We start from the raw sequence: 17,009 nt of genomic DNA, 5'->3' as shown, positions 1-17,009 counted from the left end.
TCTGAGGGTCTAAACCAGTCTGACGTCATCCTGGCTAAGGACTAAGGGAGCAGCCCAGATAAGTGGGTGGGTAGCCAAGGCAGGGCTCTGGCCTAACATGGGAATTAGAACACAAGTCATAAGACTATCAGTGAATTTCAGTTATAGGGTCCAGATGAGTAAAGAGAGTTGAAAGAGAAGATTACCACTGTGGACAGGGAAAACCACACACTCACTCCTGGTACAACAGATAGGAGACCTGGGACACCAGGCTTGGTTTGCATTCCTGTAGAGTTCTCGAATGGTAGATCCTAAGCAAAGTGGTGGAAACACATCAGCTTTAAAGTGAAAAAGTTCTGAATCAAAACACTAAATAGGTGTCATACTGACTGTGAAACTGTCAGAATATGATCACACCTCTTTGGGTCTCAGATTCAGTAAGTGAAAAAAGTGAAAGCATTAGTCATTCAGTGGTGTTCAACCATTTGTGACCCCATGGACTGTAGCCTGCCAGGCTCCTTTGTCCATGGGGTTTTCCAGGCAAGAATATTGGAGTGGGTTGTCATGCCCTCCTCCAGGGGCTCCTCCCCATCCAGGGATCAAACCCGGGTTTCCTGCATTGCAGGCAGATTCTTTACCATCTGAACCACCAGGAAAGCCCTCAAATTCAGTAAACATCTCTGTAAACATTAATTCTTTCTCTTTACTCTTTTTGCATAGCTGAGTTGGACTGGAGGAGATAATTACCAATTGTAAATTTAATCTAGTGAAAAATAAACCAGAATTAAACAGGGCCAGTAGCAACATGGAATGTATCTTCAGCCACCCGTGCTCACAAAATCACATGTAATAAATCTACATTTTCCTGGCTTTGCATTAATATATTATGCAAATATCTAAGAACAAAGGTATCTCCTTTAATTTCTATCTAATAGTCAAAACTTCCCTGAACACCACATATTAGAGTATTCTCTGTCAAGCTTAAACATTTGCTTATTGCCATAGAAACGTGGTGTTGATATTTCTGGTTGCTAGGAGCGTCATAGCATTGCGTACGTATACAATAGCATTCTGTCAGCTTAGATGTGGGGCTTTTTAATCAGCAGGACTTTCTTTTTCTATGCCAGTACAATAATAGGACGTATAGATTTGCCATGCAAATTTTACATGGATATCTGAACTCACTAATCCAGAGAAATAAAAGCACGAGTATTTAATAACTTATGTTTAGGGTTTTTTTCTTTTTTTTTTTTTTTGCAGAGGCAGCAGAAGCTTCCAGAGTGAATAAATAGATAAAAGCCTTGAAACAAAGCAGATGCCCACCAGTAACAGAATGGCTGAATATACTGTGCTGCACACATATCACAGATACCACGGAGTCATTAAAAGAAGTACATTACAACTATGCCAGATGACAAAAGAATTTCCACCCTGTGTTGTCAAGCGAGAAAAGCAAAATGCATAAAACTATGTTTCTATAGCAATGTTCATAGCAACATTATTCACAATAGCCAAAAGGTAGAAGCATTTAAAATTCAATTACATAACTCGTAATATTTTGTAACTTAAAAACATTAACATAATCTTAATTTTAAATCTTTTACATTTACTTAAGAATACATTTTATAAAATATGTTCAAATTTGGATTTTAAATGCAATCATGCTTGGAATACAATTACTTTTTTAAATTCTTTCACCATTATCATTAGAACACAGATTATGTAAAAATCTTGATAACAACCTAATGATTTTTCTGAAATAAAGGCAAGAAAGAAAGTTCGTAGAATAAACACATAATGATTCATGAATTATATATACTTTTATTTTATTAGTCATCTAAAACACTTCCTATTCAACAGTCACCAGACAATAATAATTAAATTTGGTCTTTTGGATATTTTGCCAACTTAGTGACTTTATAAAACTATAGTTTTACAATTATCTTTCAAATGTCATTATGAAGCTATATTTGTCAGGGTAGGAAGAATTCTACCTTGGTTTTATAGTTTGTTAATTTGATTTGTGATCTTCAAAGGTTTTAAAATATTTATGTGGGCCTCTCTTCCTTTTGATCTAGGCTACAGGAATATTCTGAACAAGTCTGAAAAGTACCCCGAATACATGATTTAGGAGAGTCCTAAGGTTAGAGCCCCTACCCAAGGGCAGAGGCTGCTGGCTCACTATACCTTGTTGCCCAGTATAGTTCAAAGCAGAGAGCCTACTGGCTTTCTGTTTCTAGTTGACACCTGAAGTTCAGTCATTTCATCAAGGAAAAATCATTTCCACATCCATTTTTCTAATTAACAAAACTTTCGGTGTTGGTTAATTTTTTTTTTTTTTTTTAATAAAATTAGGATACAGCCTTTGGAGAGTGAGCTTTGCTTAATCTTTCAAGTGCTAACTAACCACCCCTGATGTCTGCATACCTAATTAGGGTAATTCAAATGTTAACTAACTGCCCTTCAGTTCACTTCAGTCACTCAGTGGTATCTGACTCTTTGTGACCCCATGAAGCACGCCAGGCCTCCCTGTCCATCACCAACTCCCGGAGTTCGCTCAGACTCACGTCCATCGAGTCAGTGATGCCATCCAGCCATCTCATCCTCTGTCGTCCCCTTCTCCTCCTGCCCCCAATCCCTCCCAGCATCAGAGTCTTTCCCAATGAGTCAACTCTTCGCATGAGGTGGCCAAAGTACTGGAGATTCAGCTTTAGTATCAGTCCTTCCAATGAACACCCAAGACTGATCTCCTTTAGACTGGTTGGGTCTCCTTGCAGTCCAAGGGACTCTCAAGAGTCTTCTCCAACACCACAGTTCAAACTGCCCTTAGGTTGTAAATTACACCAAACTATCATACTATATATCATTGTTCAAACAGCAGTATTTTAAAGTAAATTATGGCACCCCACTCCAGTATTCTTGCTTGGAAAATCCCATGGATGGAGGACCCTGGTGGGCTGCAGTCCGTGGGGTCACAAAGAGTCAGACACGACTGAGCTACTTCACTTTCACTTTTCACTTTCATGCATTGGAGAGGAAATGGCAACACACTCCAGTGTTCTTGCCTGGAGAATCCCAGGGATGGTGGAGCCTGGTGGGCTTTCGTCTCTGGGGTTGCACAGAGTCAGACACGACTGAAGCGACTTAGCAGCAGCATAGCCAAGTCTAACAATAACCATATATAAGGGCTTTCTAGTTATGAATTCTGCCACTAATTAACGTGATCCTGCGTACAAACATTACAAAACTTTTCTCTGAAAGGTCAGAAGTCATTCAACTCTATCCTCAGTTTGGTTCAGTTCAGTCGGTCAGTCGTGTCCAACTCTTTACAACTCCATGGACTGCAGCACGCCAGGCCTCCCTGTCCATCACCAACTCCAGGAGCCTATTCAAACTCTTGTCCATTGAGTCAGTGATGCCATCCAACCATCTCATCCTCTGTCATCCCCTTCTCCTCCTGCCTTCAATCTTTCCCAGCATCAGGGTCTTTTCAAATGAGTCAGTTCTTCGCATCAGGTGGCCAAAGTACTGGAGTTTCAGCTTCAGCATAGTCCTTCCAATGAATATTCAGGACTGATCTCTTTTAGAATGGACTGGTTGGATCTCCTTGTAGTCCAAGGGACTCTCAAGAGTCTTCTCCAACACCACAGTTTAAAAGCATCAATTCTTCAGCGCTCAGCTTTCTTCACAGTCCAACTCTCACATCCATACCTGACTACTGGAAAAACCATAGCTTTGACTAGACGGACCTTTGTTGACAAAGTAATATCTCTGCTTTTTAATATGCTGTCTAGGTTGGTCATAACTTTTCTTCCAAGGAGTAAGCGTCTTTTAATTTCATGGCTGCAGTCACCATCTGCAGTGATTTTGGAGCCCCCCCAAATAAAGTCAGCCACTGTTTCCACGGTTTCCCCATCTATTTGCCATGAAGTGATGGGACCAGATGTCATGATCTTCGTTTTCTGAATGTTGAGCTTTAAGCCAACTTTTTCACTCTCCTCTTTCACTTTCATCAAGAGGCTCTTTAGTTCTTTGCTTTCTGCCATAAGGGTGGTGTCATCTACATATCTGAGGTTCTTGATATTTCTCCTGGCAATCTTGATTCCAGTTTGATTCAACTCTATCCTAATAGGCCTCAATTTGATCTCTGCTGTTCGGAACCTGCACTGGGAGCCCAGAGACTAGAAAGGACATTTCCCTTTCCACTTGGTCCCTCGATGCTGTTCATTGTACTCAGCTTCAAATTAAGCAGATAACAAACATTTGCTACCTCTTCCTACACACCCTTCAGATCACCACACACATCTCTGACAGTGGCTACCTCCTCACTGAAACAGATTTCTCCCATTCAGTCTTATGTTCAAGGTATGGGTACATTTCTGTACACAAGCCATATGTGTGTGCTTAGTCGCTCAGTCGTGTCCAACTCTTTGTGACCCTATAGACTGTTGTAGCTTGCCAGGCTCCTCTGTCCATGGGAATTCTCCAGCCAAGAATACTGGAGTGGGTTGCCATGCCTTCCTCCAGGGGATCTTCCCAACCCAGGGATTCAAGCCAGATCTCCCGCATTGCAGGCGGATTCTTTACCATCTGAACCACCAGGGAAGCCCAAGGATACTTAAATGGGTAGCTTATCCCTTCTCCAGGGGATTTTTCCAACCCAGGAATTGAACCAGGGTCTCCTGCATTGCAGGCAGATTCTTTACGAGATGAGCTACTAGGGAAGCCCCCACAAGCCATAAAACCCAACTCATTTAATCATTGAAGGGGCTCAGATCCCCACCAGCAAATAATTTGAATAAAATGAATAAAACCCCACTGTCTAAAAGGATCTAGAAAGATGAAGTCAAAACACCTTCTATCCTAGCTACCACTTACACTGGGAGCAAAATCAGTCCCAGGTGAACGGAAACTAGAACGTTAGTGGAAGACCTGAGTCACAGGTCATGACCCAGGCTACTATATTTTTTTTTCTCTGTATTTTTTCTACTGCTTGCACTCCTTTTATATTCTCTTTCTTATCATCATCTTTCAGCATGGGTTTGGGCCTCCACCAGGATATTGGCTTGTGGGGTTCATATATTCCTTCTATTTATCAGCTGCCTATTGGGTTTCTGGGGAAAAGCAACTTGCATCCAGAAAGGCTAAGAAATGCATTAAAGTTGCAGATCTTTCATTTGTTCTAGCTGCTATATGGGCTTCCCAGGTAGCACTACTGGTAAAGAACCTGCCTGGCAATTCAGGAGATGTCAGAGATGCAGGTTCAATCCTTGGGTGGGGAAGATCCCTCGAGGAGGGCCTGGCAACCCATTCCTATACTCGTGCCTGGAGAATCCCAAGGACAGAGGAGCCTGGCAGGCTACGGTCCATAGGATCACACAGAGTCAGACCCAACTGAAGTGACTTAGCACACAGCACACACCAGCTGCTATACAAGTCACCTGGTTTCGTTTGATGAGTCCCTGCTTCCTGTATAACATCAGTAGCTTGAAGAGGCTGGAGTTAGGGTGATCCACCATCCAGGTTTGCCTCGGGGTGAAGTAGTACCTGGGGCATAGGATTTGCAGTACTTAAATGGTCAAGTCCTGGGCAAATCTGGGCCAGTTTGTCACTGTTGTTGGGTGACTGGTTAGATTCTATCATAGGTGGCATACAGTGGAAGTTTCATGTGGAGCGGCGCCAGCACAAGGCTGGTACCTACACATCTCCGACTTAAAAAATTCCTCCAGACAGTCCCGTTTACATTCAAGCTGCAGTCCTAGAAAAAAAAAAAAAAAAGAAGAAGCCTCTTCTTTGACCTTCTTGAAAATTTTAAGAAATTAACTTTCATAGTGTGCCGGCTCTATACTTATTCGAAAACCTACTAAAGGGTCTTTAAGCACTTTGCCACTATCACCAAAGGTTTGCTTGTTTCAAAGACAGATGACCTGAAGCCTGGGACTCTATGACATTCCATTTCATTCTGACATTTCCAAGATTCTGATATTTACTCCACTAATTGCTCCTCAATCACATGTCTTTCAGCTTAGCTATCCTTAAGTTCTTCTTCTCTTCATTCTCTTCTCCTAAAAACTAAAATTTTGTATAGACTGAGCCCTACTAAGTTGTAGGGTGTTTCTTTATTATTGGGTAGAGTATATTTTATGCAAAAGGTATCAGAAACTAAAATTATTCATTAACAAATATTTATTGAGCTGTTCCTGTACTGTAGCACTGTGTTTACTACTAAAGATATAAGACTGAACAATGTAAGCACAATCTATCAACCTAGCAAGGGTTGCTGGGAAATATATACCATGAAGGTCAAGCTCCTCATGCTATGCGGGCACAGCAGAGGAACAAGTCATCCAAATCTGGGGGTCATGGAAGATTAAAAGGAGGGTTAGCACTCATCTGTTGATGCATTCATTGATTAATCCAACAAATACTTGCTGAGAGTTTTATGTGTACCAGCACTGTGATAGCCATTGTAGATGAGAATGAATGTAATCTTTTAGTCTTTATGTTGGAAATGTTTCCTAGTTTAGTATGACAAAAGTACATGTAACTAAATAACTACAATATGCTGTAATCAGGGAGAGTTTGACTGAGAAAGGCAACTTCTCTGTGGAATTGTACTTGACCTTGAAGGTTAGGAATAAGAGGGAAGAAGAAGACTCTGCACACAGAGGCAACAGCTCATGGAAATATTGGGTTGGCTAAGAAATTCATTCGGGTTTTACCATAAGATGTTACAGAAAAATTCGGATGAACTTCTTGACCAACCCAATACGCGGAGGTGTGAAAGCACATGATCAGTAAGGTAACTACAAGAACCGGGTGTGGTTAAGGGTAAGATGTTTGTGAAGACTGGTAGATAATGCCTGGAATAGTAGGTGGCACCAGATCACAGAAGGTCATTTTATGCCTTCTCAAGGGATTTGGATTTATTCTGAAAATTATAAGAAACCATGGAACAGTTTTAAGTCAGAAAGTGACCTTTTTAGATTTGTGTCTTAGAAAGATGAGGGTGGACTAGAGGAAGAAGTAGTTTATCTGATTCACAAAACTACCCTGTGAAGTGAGTATAACAGGTATTTTTACTCACATTTTATATATAAGAATCTAAGACTTAGAGGTGTCGAGTAATTTGTTTAGGGCCCATAGGCCATTTCAAAATTGATAAAAAATAAACAATTTCAGACAGGATTGTAGATGGAAACCTCTATGTAGTTTACCTTTGGCTTCTATCTTGCTTTTCTTGAAAATAATAATTGCAAGCTAGTTCTGGTTGCACTGCTGACTCCAACTGGTTTTCTGTAATGAATTAGATAGAATTTTTACAATTTGAATCAGACACTTTGAAGCTTCAAATATGACACAATATGTTTTTCTATTTCCTAGGCAAAGGCCTGGGTCACTCATATTTTCTAATGTTATCCTATATCTTCTAAATCTTACACTCCAGGTTGCAAATGAACCACGGGAAATTTCCAACTTCTCTAATTTTTAGTCAACAGGAGGCAATTCACTTTAAGAAAGTGACATTTTTATCCTCTAATATTGTAAACATCTCAAAACTGTTGACACTGGTTCAAATATGTTTCTTCTGCTATCTGTGGGATGTTGTAGGTGTCAAATAATTGTGGTTTGGTTTTCTTCTCTTCTCAGTTTTATATTTAAGTGAAATTAAGCCACTAATGATTTTCTTTTCCCCCAAGTATCTCTAAAGTTTTCAGAGTTTATTAATTACAATAAATATTAAGGATTATGTTCATAGAAAAAGAAAACATATTAGTTAAAACTATTCCTGGGAAGTCTGGATTTCATTGGGGTGAAGGGTGAATAGCAATAAATCTGTAATATTGGCAAGGGAAAGTCAGTTTCCTTATTTTTCCTCTGTAACACTGGTTCTCAAACTGTGATCCCATGGCCAACGCCACGTGCATTACCTAGGAACTTGTTAGAAATACAGATTCTTACCCTGAACCCCAGATCTACTGAGCTGAGCAAGGTGTGGAGTAGAGCAGGGGAACGAGAGAAGAGGCAGTCATTTTTTTTCAGATGCCCTCAGTGATTTTGACGTAGGCTGAAGTATGAGGTACATTGGTATAAAAGAAAAAAAGCATGTATGTCTCAGACTATAAAATACATGGTTTCCATTCAAACTCCAGACATTTGATTTTAAGACACATTATCTATTTCCTGGTGCTCTCATCACATTATCTGGTTAATAACTTAATCCCATAGCTGGCCTCATGAACATTATGTGACGCTTGATTATTTGCTCTATTGACAATCTCCCACCTCCAAGTGATTTGGATACATGCTTAAGTTTGAGAACCACTGGTCTATAAGTGTAATATATTGGAGGCAGACCAGTTAACGTAATTTGAGAGGCCCGATGCAGCTTGAAAATGCAGGGTCCTTGTTCAAAATATAAGAATTTCAAGATGGTGACAGGAGGAGCCTTACATCAAGTATGAAGTCCTATTAAACACAGGCCTACAACTACACAGGTGGAACACCCAAAGAGGAGTCTTTGCTTGTGTCTAACCATACCATTTTATTTTCGAATGGAAGTGTACAGTGCTATGAAAGAGGGCCACATTTCCTACTCAGACATTACCTCCTGTGCTGTCAATCTCCACAGACAGACCATACTGTGGCTTCCCATCTTCTCTCAGTGTTGTCTTCTTTTTAGCAGGCCCAATGCATTTGTACTTCAAGACCCAATTTAAGGTCCCCATCCTCTGAGAAGTCTTCCCTTATGACCTTAACTCACTCAACTCTGTCTTTCTAAACTTGTCTTTAATGGTTTGATTACAAATGTAGCTCTTTTTAAAATGTTAATGATGATCATTGTGTTCCTCTTGTTTCTTATATCAGAATATAAACATCTTGAGTTGTGAGATGGTGTCATCATCATACAATGGAAAGAACATGGGATTTCAAACTCTATAAAGCCTGGGTGTAAATACCCTCTCTTGTTCACTAGCTGTGATACCGGTAAATTTGCTTTTGAGTCTCAGAATCTTCATTGGAAAAATGGGATAATAAGACCTACTGCACTGGGTTGTTGTGAGGACTAAATGATATATGTAAATCCCTGGGCATATATGTGCTGTGCTAAGTTGCTTCAGTCATGTGTGACTCTTTGCAACCTATGGACACGAGCCTGCCAGGCTCTTCTGTCCATGGGATTCTCCTGGCAAGGATACTGGAGTGGGTTGCCATTCCCTCCTTGAGGGATCCTAACAACCTAGGGATGGAATCCGAATCAGTTATGTCTCCTGCATTGGCAGGCAGGTTCTTTACCTTGGTGCCACCTAGAAAGTTCTCTTATATAAATGCTCATAAAATATTATTTCATTTATTGGATATCTCCCTCCACACATCTGATTTTGTTTTAGCAAACAGTTGCTAAACACAAAAACAAATTTCAATAAATATATGCTTGTTGGAAAGTATATGTATTTTTTTCTTGTATTAAATTACATGTACCCAGGAAGAAAAACAATTTTACATTGAATTACTTATAAAATGTTCATTATCTCCAACTTGTTTGTACATTCTTATATTCAAATTTTGACTTTTATAAAAAATTTTTAAAACTCTGTACAATCCTTTATATTTTCAAAGTATTTTCACACCTATTATGAACTCTGAGAGTTGGTGATGGACAGGGAGGCCTGGCTTGCTGCGATTCATGGGGTGGCAAAGAGTAGGACACGACTGAGCGACTGAACTGAACTGAACTGATTATGTTATTGATATTAACTTACAGGGTTGAACTGCTACTGCTAAGTCACTTCAGTCGTGTCTGACTCTGTGTGACCCCATAGACATCAGCCCACCAGGCTCTCCTGCCCCTGGGATTCTCCAGGCAAGAACATTGGAGTGGGTTGCCATTTCCTTCTCCAATGCATGAAAGTGAAAAAGTGAAAGTGAAGTCGCTCAGTCGAGTCTGACTCTGTGCGACCCTATGGACTGCAGCCTACCAGGCTCCTCCATCCATGGGATTTTCCAGGCAAGAGTACTCGAGTGGGGTGCCATTGCCTTCTCCTACAGGGGTGAAAAGAGTTTTATTTCCAATGAGAATAAGGGAAAGATTGGAACAGACAGAGTAAGAGATTGCCTAAATTACACACACTACCAGTGTAATTAAATATCCACTAATGTGTCCTTGAAACTGGGTCTAAACTCATATGCTGACTCTTTGCCTAATATTTTTTCCATCATACCAAATCTGTAAAGGACATACAGGAACAATTATTTTAAATGATTAAAAGAGAATAAATGATACTATTTCTTTTTACGTTGGGCATATACTGGGCATTCTATTTCTGCTGAATTAAACACGTAAGTTGCCTATTACAGTTCTTGGATCACTGCAGTACATGCTCAGTAAAGAGTGTGTTATTTAAATTCCTATTTTTGATAAACTTATTTTAAAGGAATGTTTTTTTTCCCGATGAGAATTTAAGGAAAAGGGTCATTATTTTTAAGACAGTTTCAATTTGGGGCCTAGCAAGTCATGCTTGAAAGCTGTTTTTTTCCCCACGTGAATTATTACACTTCCTCCTGCCTGACTAGCGCAGCCTACAACCTTGCCTACCAAACTTACGACTCAAAGGCCCCAGAGGACTTTCTGTAGCCTTCCAGCCATAGCCCAAACACCCAAAGGTTCTCCCACGTGAAACCACCAAACACAAGCTCCCAAGCCCAAGGTCCGCTAAGGCGAGAGCTCCCATATAAAGGGCGAATGAGAGGGCAGCGCCCCCGCTTTGCTCCCACCCCTCCCCGTCTGCAGCATCCAATCGCTTTTCTCTGTTGCGCGGTCGGCTCCTGGCATTGGCCGAGAACGGGACCCGCGCGGGACCAGTGCGCACGGGCCGAACTGGAGACTTGTCCGTCACGTGCGGCTGCCCGGCCACCCCGCCTCACAGCGCGCCTGGCTGGGCCGGGGAGGGGGCGGGGCCCGGGAGCTGCTGCGCCTGCGTTGTGGGCGTTCTCGGGCAGCAGCTGCCGCCGCCGCCGCCGCCGCCGCGTTTGGGTGTAGAATCTGGAATTCCTGCGCCTCGTTAACAATGAAGCAGAGTTCGAATGTGCCGGCTTTCCTCAGCAAGCTGTGGACGCTTGTGGAGGAAACGCACACCAACGAGTTTATCACCTGGAGTCAGGTAAGGGTGAGGGCACCGCGGCCTCCGAACCCCCTGACTAACGTCCTCCGCTCACGCTCTCTCCCGCGGGGCTGTCTCTCGCGGCCTGCGGCTCGACGCCCTCTGCGAGGGCCCGCGGCGCGGGGGCGGCGGGGTGGCGCGGGCCTCGGCGTGCGGCCTCGCGGGGGACCCCGGTATTGTTCGCGCGGGGAGCCGCGGGGGTCCCGGCCGGCGCAGAGGGCTCAGGCCGCGGTGGGGGAGGGGCGGCCCGCGCGGGGCTCCGCGGCCCGGGAGACCCCGTAACGGTCCGACAGGGGCGGCGTTCGGAACCGGCCCGGCGAAGCCAGGGCGGCCGACGAGCCCAGGGCGCGGGAGCCACGTTACTGCACACTCATCCTTCGTCCTCCCGCCCGGCTCGCGGGCTGCGGCTCGCTGGGGGCCGGGCAGCCCGGCCGGGATCTTCGACGCGGGGTTTCTGCAAGGCAGTCTTCACCTCCGCGACCTGATTCTCGTCCCTGAATACAGACACACAGCCCGCCTCGCATCTGAGATCATTGTGAGGACGGCATTGCTTATCCGTAGGTTTTAAAAATACCGTGTTATAGAAAATGACACGTTATTCTTTGACAATTCTGAGCCATTTGTGTAAACGGATTTTTTAAATGAGTCTTTTAATAAAAGTGCGAGTGGACAGGTGCTGAATAACATAGTGAAGAGCAAAAACGAATCACTAAATTTCACTAAACTGTTGCCGGCAGGGTAGTATATAGATGCCTTGATAAGTGGTTTGATCCCAGTTCTGCCGCTAAACAGGCTTCTTATCTCATTTGGCCCAAGTGTCTGATGGTTTACGTAGTTACTTCAAGACCCCCCTGTAGTTCCATATACTGATTCTGATTAGAATGATTTTTATATAAACAGAGCGTTTGCGTTAGAATATTAAGCTATGGAATCATTTTGTGAAGGGGGGTGGAGTTCTCTTATCGTAGATACTCATCTGTTTTGGATATTATCTTGTTTTAGAGGTCTGGAAAAGAGTAAGTGAAAACTGCCTGCACAGTGCCTGACACCTGTTAGGTGCTGAATAAATGTTGTCTTACCTCTTGCTCCCTTCTTTATTTCTTTCCTCTATTTTCAGTTTTATTAGTTACTTTCATATTGACAGAGGGCAGTATATTGAGTTTTGGCTACTCAATATACCGTATTCATGCTGTCATTTGTTCATTTTCTTTCTCTCTCTCTATGACTTAATTTTCCTCAAGGTCAGTATCATGAACTGGATGTTGTATTTAAAACATTTGATGAATTCTGTGCAATTGTACAAAGAAGGGGTGAAAACAGGAAGCCAGCCACCAGTATACACTTAAAAATAAACGTATGTCTCATGCTTTTCATCAGTCATAAGGATTAAAAGTTGACAAGGATGGATCAGCACGGACTGCTGTTACTCAGCCTTGTGCATGGAAGACTGAACTGAGAGTCTGCCCACTCCCTGCTGACTTTATCACACCTATTTGTCTTGGATGTGCTTTGTTTTTATTGCCAAGAAATAGTACCTAAATATATTGGTAATTGGTCTTAATTAAGGCGTACGTCAGTGGCAGGTCTAATAGATTTTCATTAGTCAGAATATTTTAATAATGTTTTTTGGGGGCAGTATCAAATATGTAGAGTTTAATGCTGCTGGTACTCAGTCGCTCAGTCATGTCCGACTGTTTGTGACCCCATGGACTGCAGCCCTTCAGGCTCCTCTGTCCACTGGAATTTTCCAGGCAAGAATACTGAATCGGGTTGCCATTTCCTACTCCAGCGGATCTTCCTGATTCGACCCAGAGATCAAATCCACGTCTCCTACATTGGCAGGCAGATTCTTTACCACTACTCCACCTGGGAAGCCCCCGTAGAGTTTCATACTAATCCATGAAAGCATCATTTTATGAATTCTAAGCCAGATAAACAAGCCACTTAGAAATCATTCTTAGTTTTTCCTTTAAGTCAAAGCTTCTTTTTTAGCTACTCATTTTTTAATACATGGTGGGACAGTTAAAACAAATTCAGTGAGGGAAGGGAACAGTATCTGTGCCAAGGGACACAGTAGGTACTTAATGTTTGATGAAGCAGTGAAATCCATGGACTATGTAGTGGAAGTGGTAGGAAAGAATAAGGTAGAATGATGCTTGAAAAGAATCTTAAAAGATCATCTGGTTTAGTCTCATCATTATATAGATGAGGATTGAGACTTAGGCAGGTTAGATTATCTGTAAATACAAGGCCAACCATTATTGGAGGTAGGGTTCTAATATAAATTTCTGATCTCCCAGATCATTTTCCATCAATAGCACTGCAGGTAATACAAGTTGTTAGAATAGTTAGTCTTATATCAAAGTGTTACTTCCACAAGTCAGTGGACAATTCTGGATTAATGCTGTCTAGGGCTAAGCTTAGGAAAGCTGTCTTACGCTCCCACAGATTTTTTAAAAACACTGTTAACAATGAAAGGTAAAACTTTAATTGAACAATGATGCTAGATGGAAAAACCAAAATAATTTACTCTCATCTTTTAAAAGTTGCTATTTATGGTTGTTTCTGGTTTCCTTCAAACTTGTTTTGCTGGACTTCTGTTGAGGTAATTTAGCATTTGTACTATCTGAGTGAAAATCATATTAAGACTTTTTAGAAATAGCAGATGTTTTGGAAACCAGGCAGTCTTTTATGTAATTGTTTTCACTTGTGGAAAATAATTTACTCCTGTAGCTTGAGTATAAGGCAAGGGGAGAAAACTCTTACCAACTGCAGTTTGAAAAGTTTGGCTTAATATTCCTGAAGACTTACATAGCTTTAATTTTCCTTGAAGTTTGTAATATAACAAAAATGAAATATCCCCATTCATGTCATTAATTAAAAAATATAATATTCTCACCAATGAAAATTTTATACTGTTACAGACTCAGTAGAAGTTGTACATCCCCCAAAGTTCCTCATTGATACTTCTTTTTCCTTTCTTTTTTGTTCTTACATTTCCTATAACTTCAAAGTTTTATGTAGCTGTTTTGGCTCTGATAGGAAGTCTGTTATCAGAATCAAGGACAGAGATAGTACTGTTGGACAAATTAAAACTGTTTTAAATGTAACAGAGCCCTAAACAGAAAGCACAGGTTTAGCTTGGTAGCAACTGGGGAAACTTGATATTCAGGGACAAGAGGTTGTGGAAGCTGAATGGAAGTTCTTGCCATTGATAGTGAGGAACAGCCTTTACTGTTACTGATACATGATACTCAGTGTGTGTTGAAGTGAAGCAGTATTAGAAAAGGACAGAACTGGAGGTCATTGTTTTACCAGAGTTGTTAGCTTTGTCTCAGTTCTTCAGGTTGCTTGAGAATACCAAGAAGTGATTTCCACCAAAGACTTCTTACTCATTTGTTTCCCCTTTTTGTGCCCTATGGCAGTTTCTATTTCCCTATCCATCTCAAGTCAGCAGAAACAAATCAAGGAAATAGGAGGGAAATGAAACAAAACTAAAATTTGTCCAGTGTCTCCTACTTGTTTCGGATGAATTTGAACAATAGATCCCTAGATTTACCAATGTTATGGTATTGTTTTGACCTTCCCAGCAAACATTGTATTATTACAGTATTCTCCAGTGAAAACAAGAAAGGCCACAAATATGGCAAAATAGAGATTAAATCCACTTTCGATGAGCCTACAGAAAAGTTGACCGATTCATTGGCAAGTACTTTTTTATTGTGTAAGTAAGACAGAATGGGACTTCCCAGGTGATGCTAGTGGTGCAGAACCTGCCTGCCAATGCAGGAGACAAAAAAGACATGGGTTCAATCGCTGGGGTTCGGGGAGATCCCCTGGAGAAGGGCATGGCAACCCACTCCAGTATTCTTGCCTAGAGAATCCCATTGTCAGAGGAGCCTGGCAGGCTGCAGCCCATATGATCACAGAGTCGGACACAACTGAAGCAACTTAGCATGCACGCACACAAGAGAGAATGAGCTAGAGGCTCACAAGGAATGATTGGTAAACATTAAGAAGTTATAGACTGGTTGTTTAAAAAATAATACCAATTTCTGTTTTGAAAACCATTTTAAAATAATGGAGCTGAAGTATTATTATTAAAATTATTTTGGACATTTTAAACCAAGAGTACCAATCTTAGCAGAAACCATTATTACTACTCTTTGGAAACTTTAGGTAAGACCTGAAGAGAGGCTACCATCCTTCCCACCCTTCTGAGATACAAGGTAAAATGTATCAGGAGAGTTCTGTGTTACAGTACTTAAACTTCACAAGTTTAAACAGCAGTAAGGTGGAATTTTTGTGTACAAAGAGCTTATTTACTAATTTTGAAGCAGAGACTGAAGGAATACCATAAACAGAGACACAGAACAATATGAGTGAGTTAGGGTTGTGTGTGTTTGAGAGAGAGAGCAGATATAAACAAGAGGCATTCATTTTTTCATTTGTTATATATAATCCAAGAGTTGAAATTATAAAAATATAATTTAGTCCACTGTGACCAAAGGCTCATCATTCAGTCACTCCCAAGTAGTAGTTGTGAATCTGTTATGACAAGACAGTGTGCCTAGGTAATAGGAATTCATTCAGTAGTGAAAAAACTAGCAGTCTTTATGGAGCTTACATTTTAATGAAGGACACTAGTAATTAAAAAGTAAGCAAACACAAATAATAATATAATTTCAGTTAGTGATAAGTAACAAAATAAAGCAGCGTAAGGAGAATGTATCAGTTTAATTAGGAGACAGAAGACACAAGTATTTTGAACAGAGGAAAGTTTAATAGGATTAACTAACTATATCAGGAGAATTAGACTAAAGAAAACTCTAAAGAATATAAGAATAGTAGTTTTAAGAAGCAGCCATCACTGGTAGGCTTAAGATCCAGTGCCCAAGTAAGAGCCCTTCCCCCCGTGTTCTGAGACCTTGTTGGAGAGAGACTATCTCCATACAATGTCTCACTAAATGGCAGAGAAGTCACTGATACCACACTCATGGAACTTACTAGAAATCCATCCTTCAGAACTTGTGGGAAATATGCCTTTTAGGGCAGGGGTTGGCAGATTATGGTCTGTGAGCCAACCATCTGTTTTATAAGTAAAGTTTATTTGGAATACAGCCAAGCTCCCTGGATTTACTTATTGACCATAGTTGCTTTCTTGTTACAGGGGCAGAGTTCTGACTTTATGACCTGCAAGCCTAAAATATTTATTACTTGAACCTTTAGGAATACGTTTATCTGTCTGTGCTCTAGAGTACCAAGGAAAGGTGTTCATGGGGAGATGTCTGGCCAGAGCTACTCCAGTTTGAAGCCTCCTGAAGGAAAGGGAGTGTTGGGGGAAGCTGGCCTTAGGGTGCTTCTGCCGCCCATGCACTGCGAGAGCTATGTGCTGGAGAACCTACACAGCAGGAACATAAGTTCACACTGGAACCAGGAGGGGAAGCCCCTTCCTCTTATAATATCTGTATAGTATCTTCTATGACAAAGCTTAACATCTTGACAAAAAATAAAGATACTTAAGACTCAGCTCCATGTTTGCAGAGCAGACACTAAAGAATGAATTTGGAGCAGTAAATTCATGACTAACCTGTAAAATGACTGGAATTTATTATATTTTAAATAGAGTGATGAGGAAAGCCTCTTTGGGGAGGTGACATTTGAGCAGAGATCTGAATGATTAGAAAGGATAGGCCAGATAGACAAAAGGGAATGGCAAATGTAAAGACCTTGGGCATGGCGTGTTCGTACAGTTGCAGAAGGCACATGTGGTTGGATTATCTTTAGATATCATGGAGAGAGAGGTAGGTAGAAGCAGATGTTATAGGGCCTTAGGGCATGGTAAGGAGATTGGAAATGAAGGAACTA

General features: G+C 41.3%; 1 protein-coding gene across 3 annotated transcripts in view; it reads left to right on the top strand.

The window, feature by feature from the left end:
* Window positions 1–10,942: 10,942 nt before the first annotated feature.
* HSF2 (heat shock transcription factor 2) overlaps window positions 10,943–17,009 on the top strand; it is a 39,799-nt gene continuing 33,732 nt past the window's right edge. The window contains exon 1 of one of the 3 annotated variants that reach the window (XM_061427438.1): window positions 10,943–11,141. In XM_061427438.1, the coding sequence (XP_061283422.1) occupies window positions 11,049–11,141 (93 nt within the window). In that variant the 5' untranslated portion in view covers window positions 10,943–11,048. Of the gene's footprint in view, window positions 11,142–11,365; window positions 11,699–17,009 lie in introns of those variants that run through there. The other 2 variants (XM_061427439.1, XM_061427440.1) reach the window with 2 other exon arrangements.

Source organism: Bos javanicus, chromosome 9 (assembly GCF_032452875.1).
Source record: "Bos javanicus breed banteng chromosome 9, ARS-OSU_banteng_1.0, whole genome shotgun sequence".
NCBI classification, from domain to species: domain Eukaryota; kingdom Metazoa; phylum Chordata; class Mammalia; order Artiodactyla; family Bovidae; genus Bos; species Bos javanicus.
This window is presented reverse-complemented; position numbering and strand designations above follow the sequence as displayed.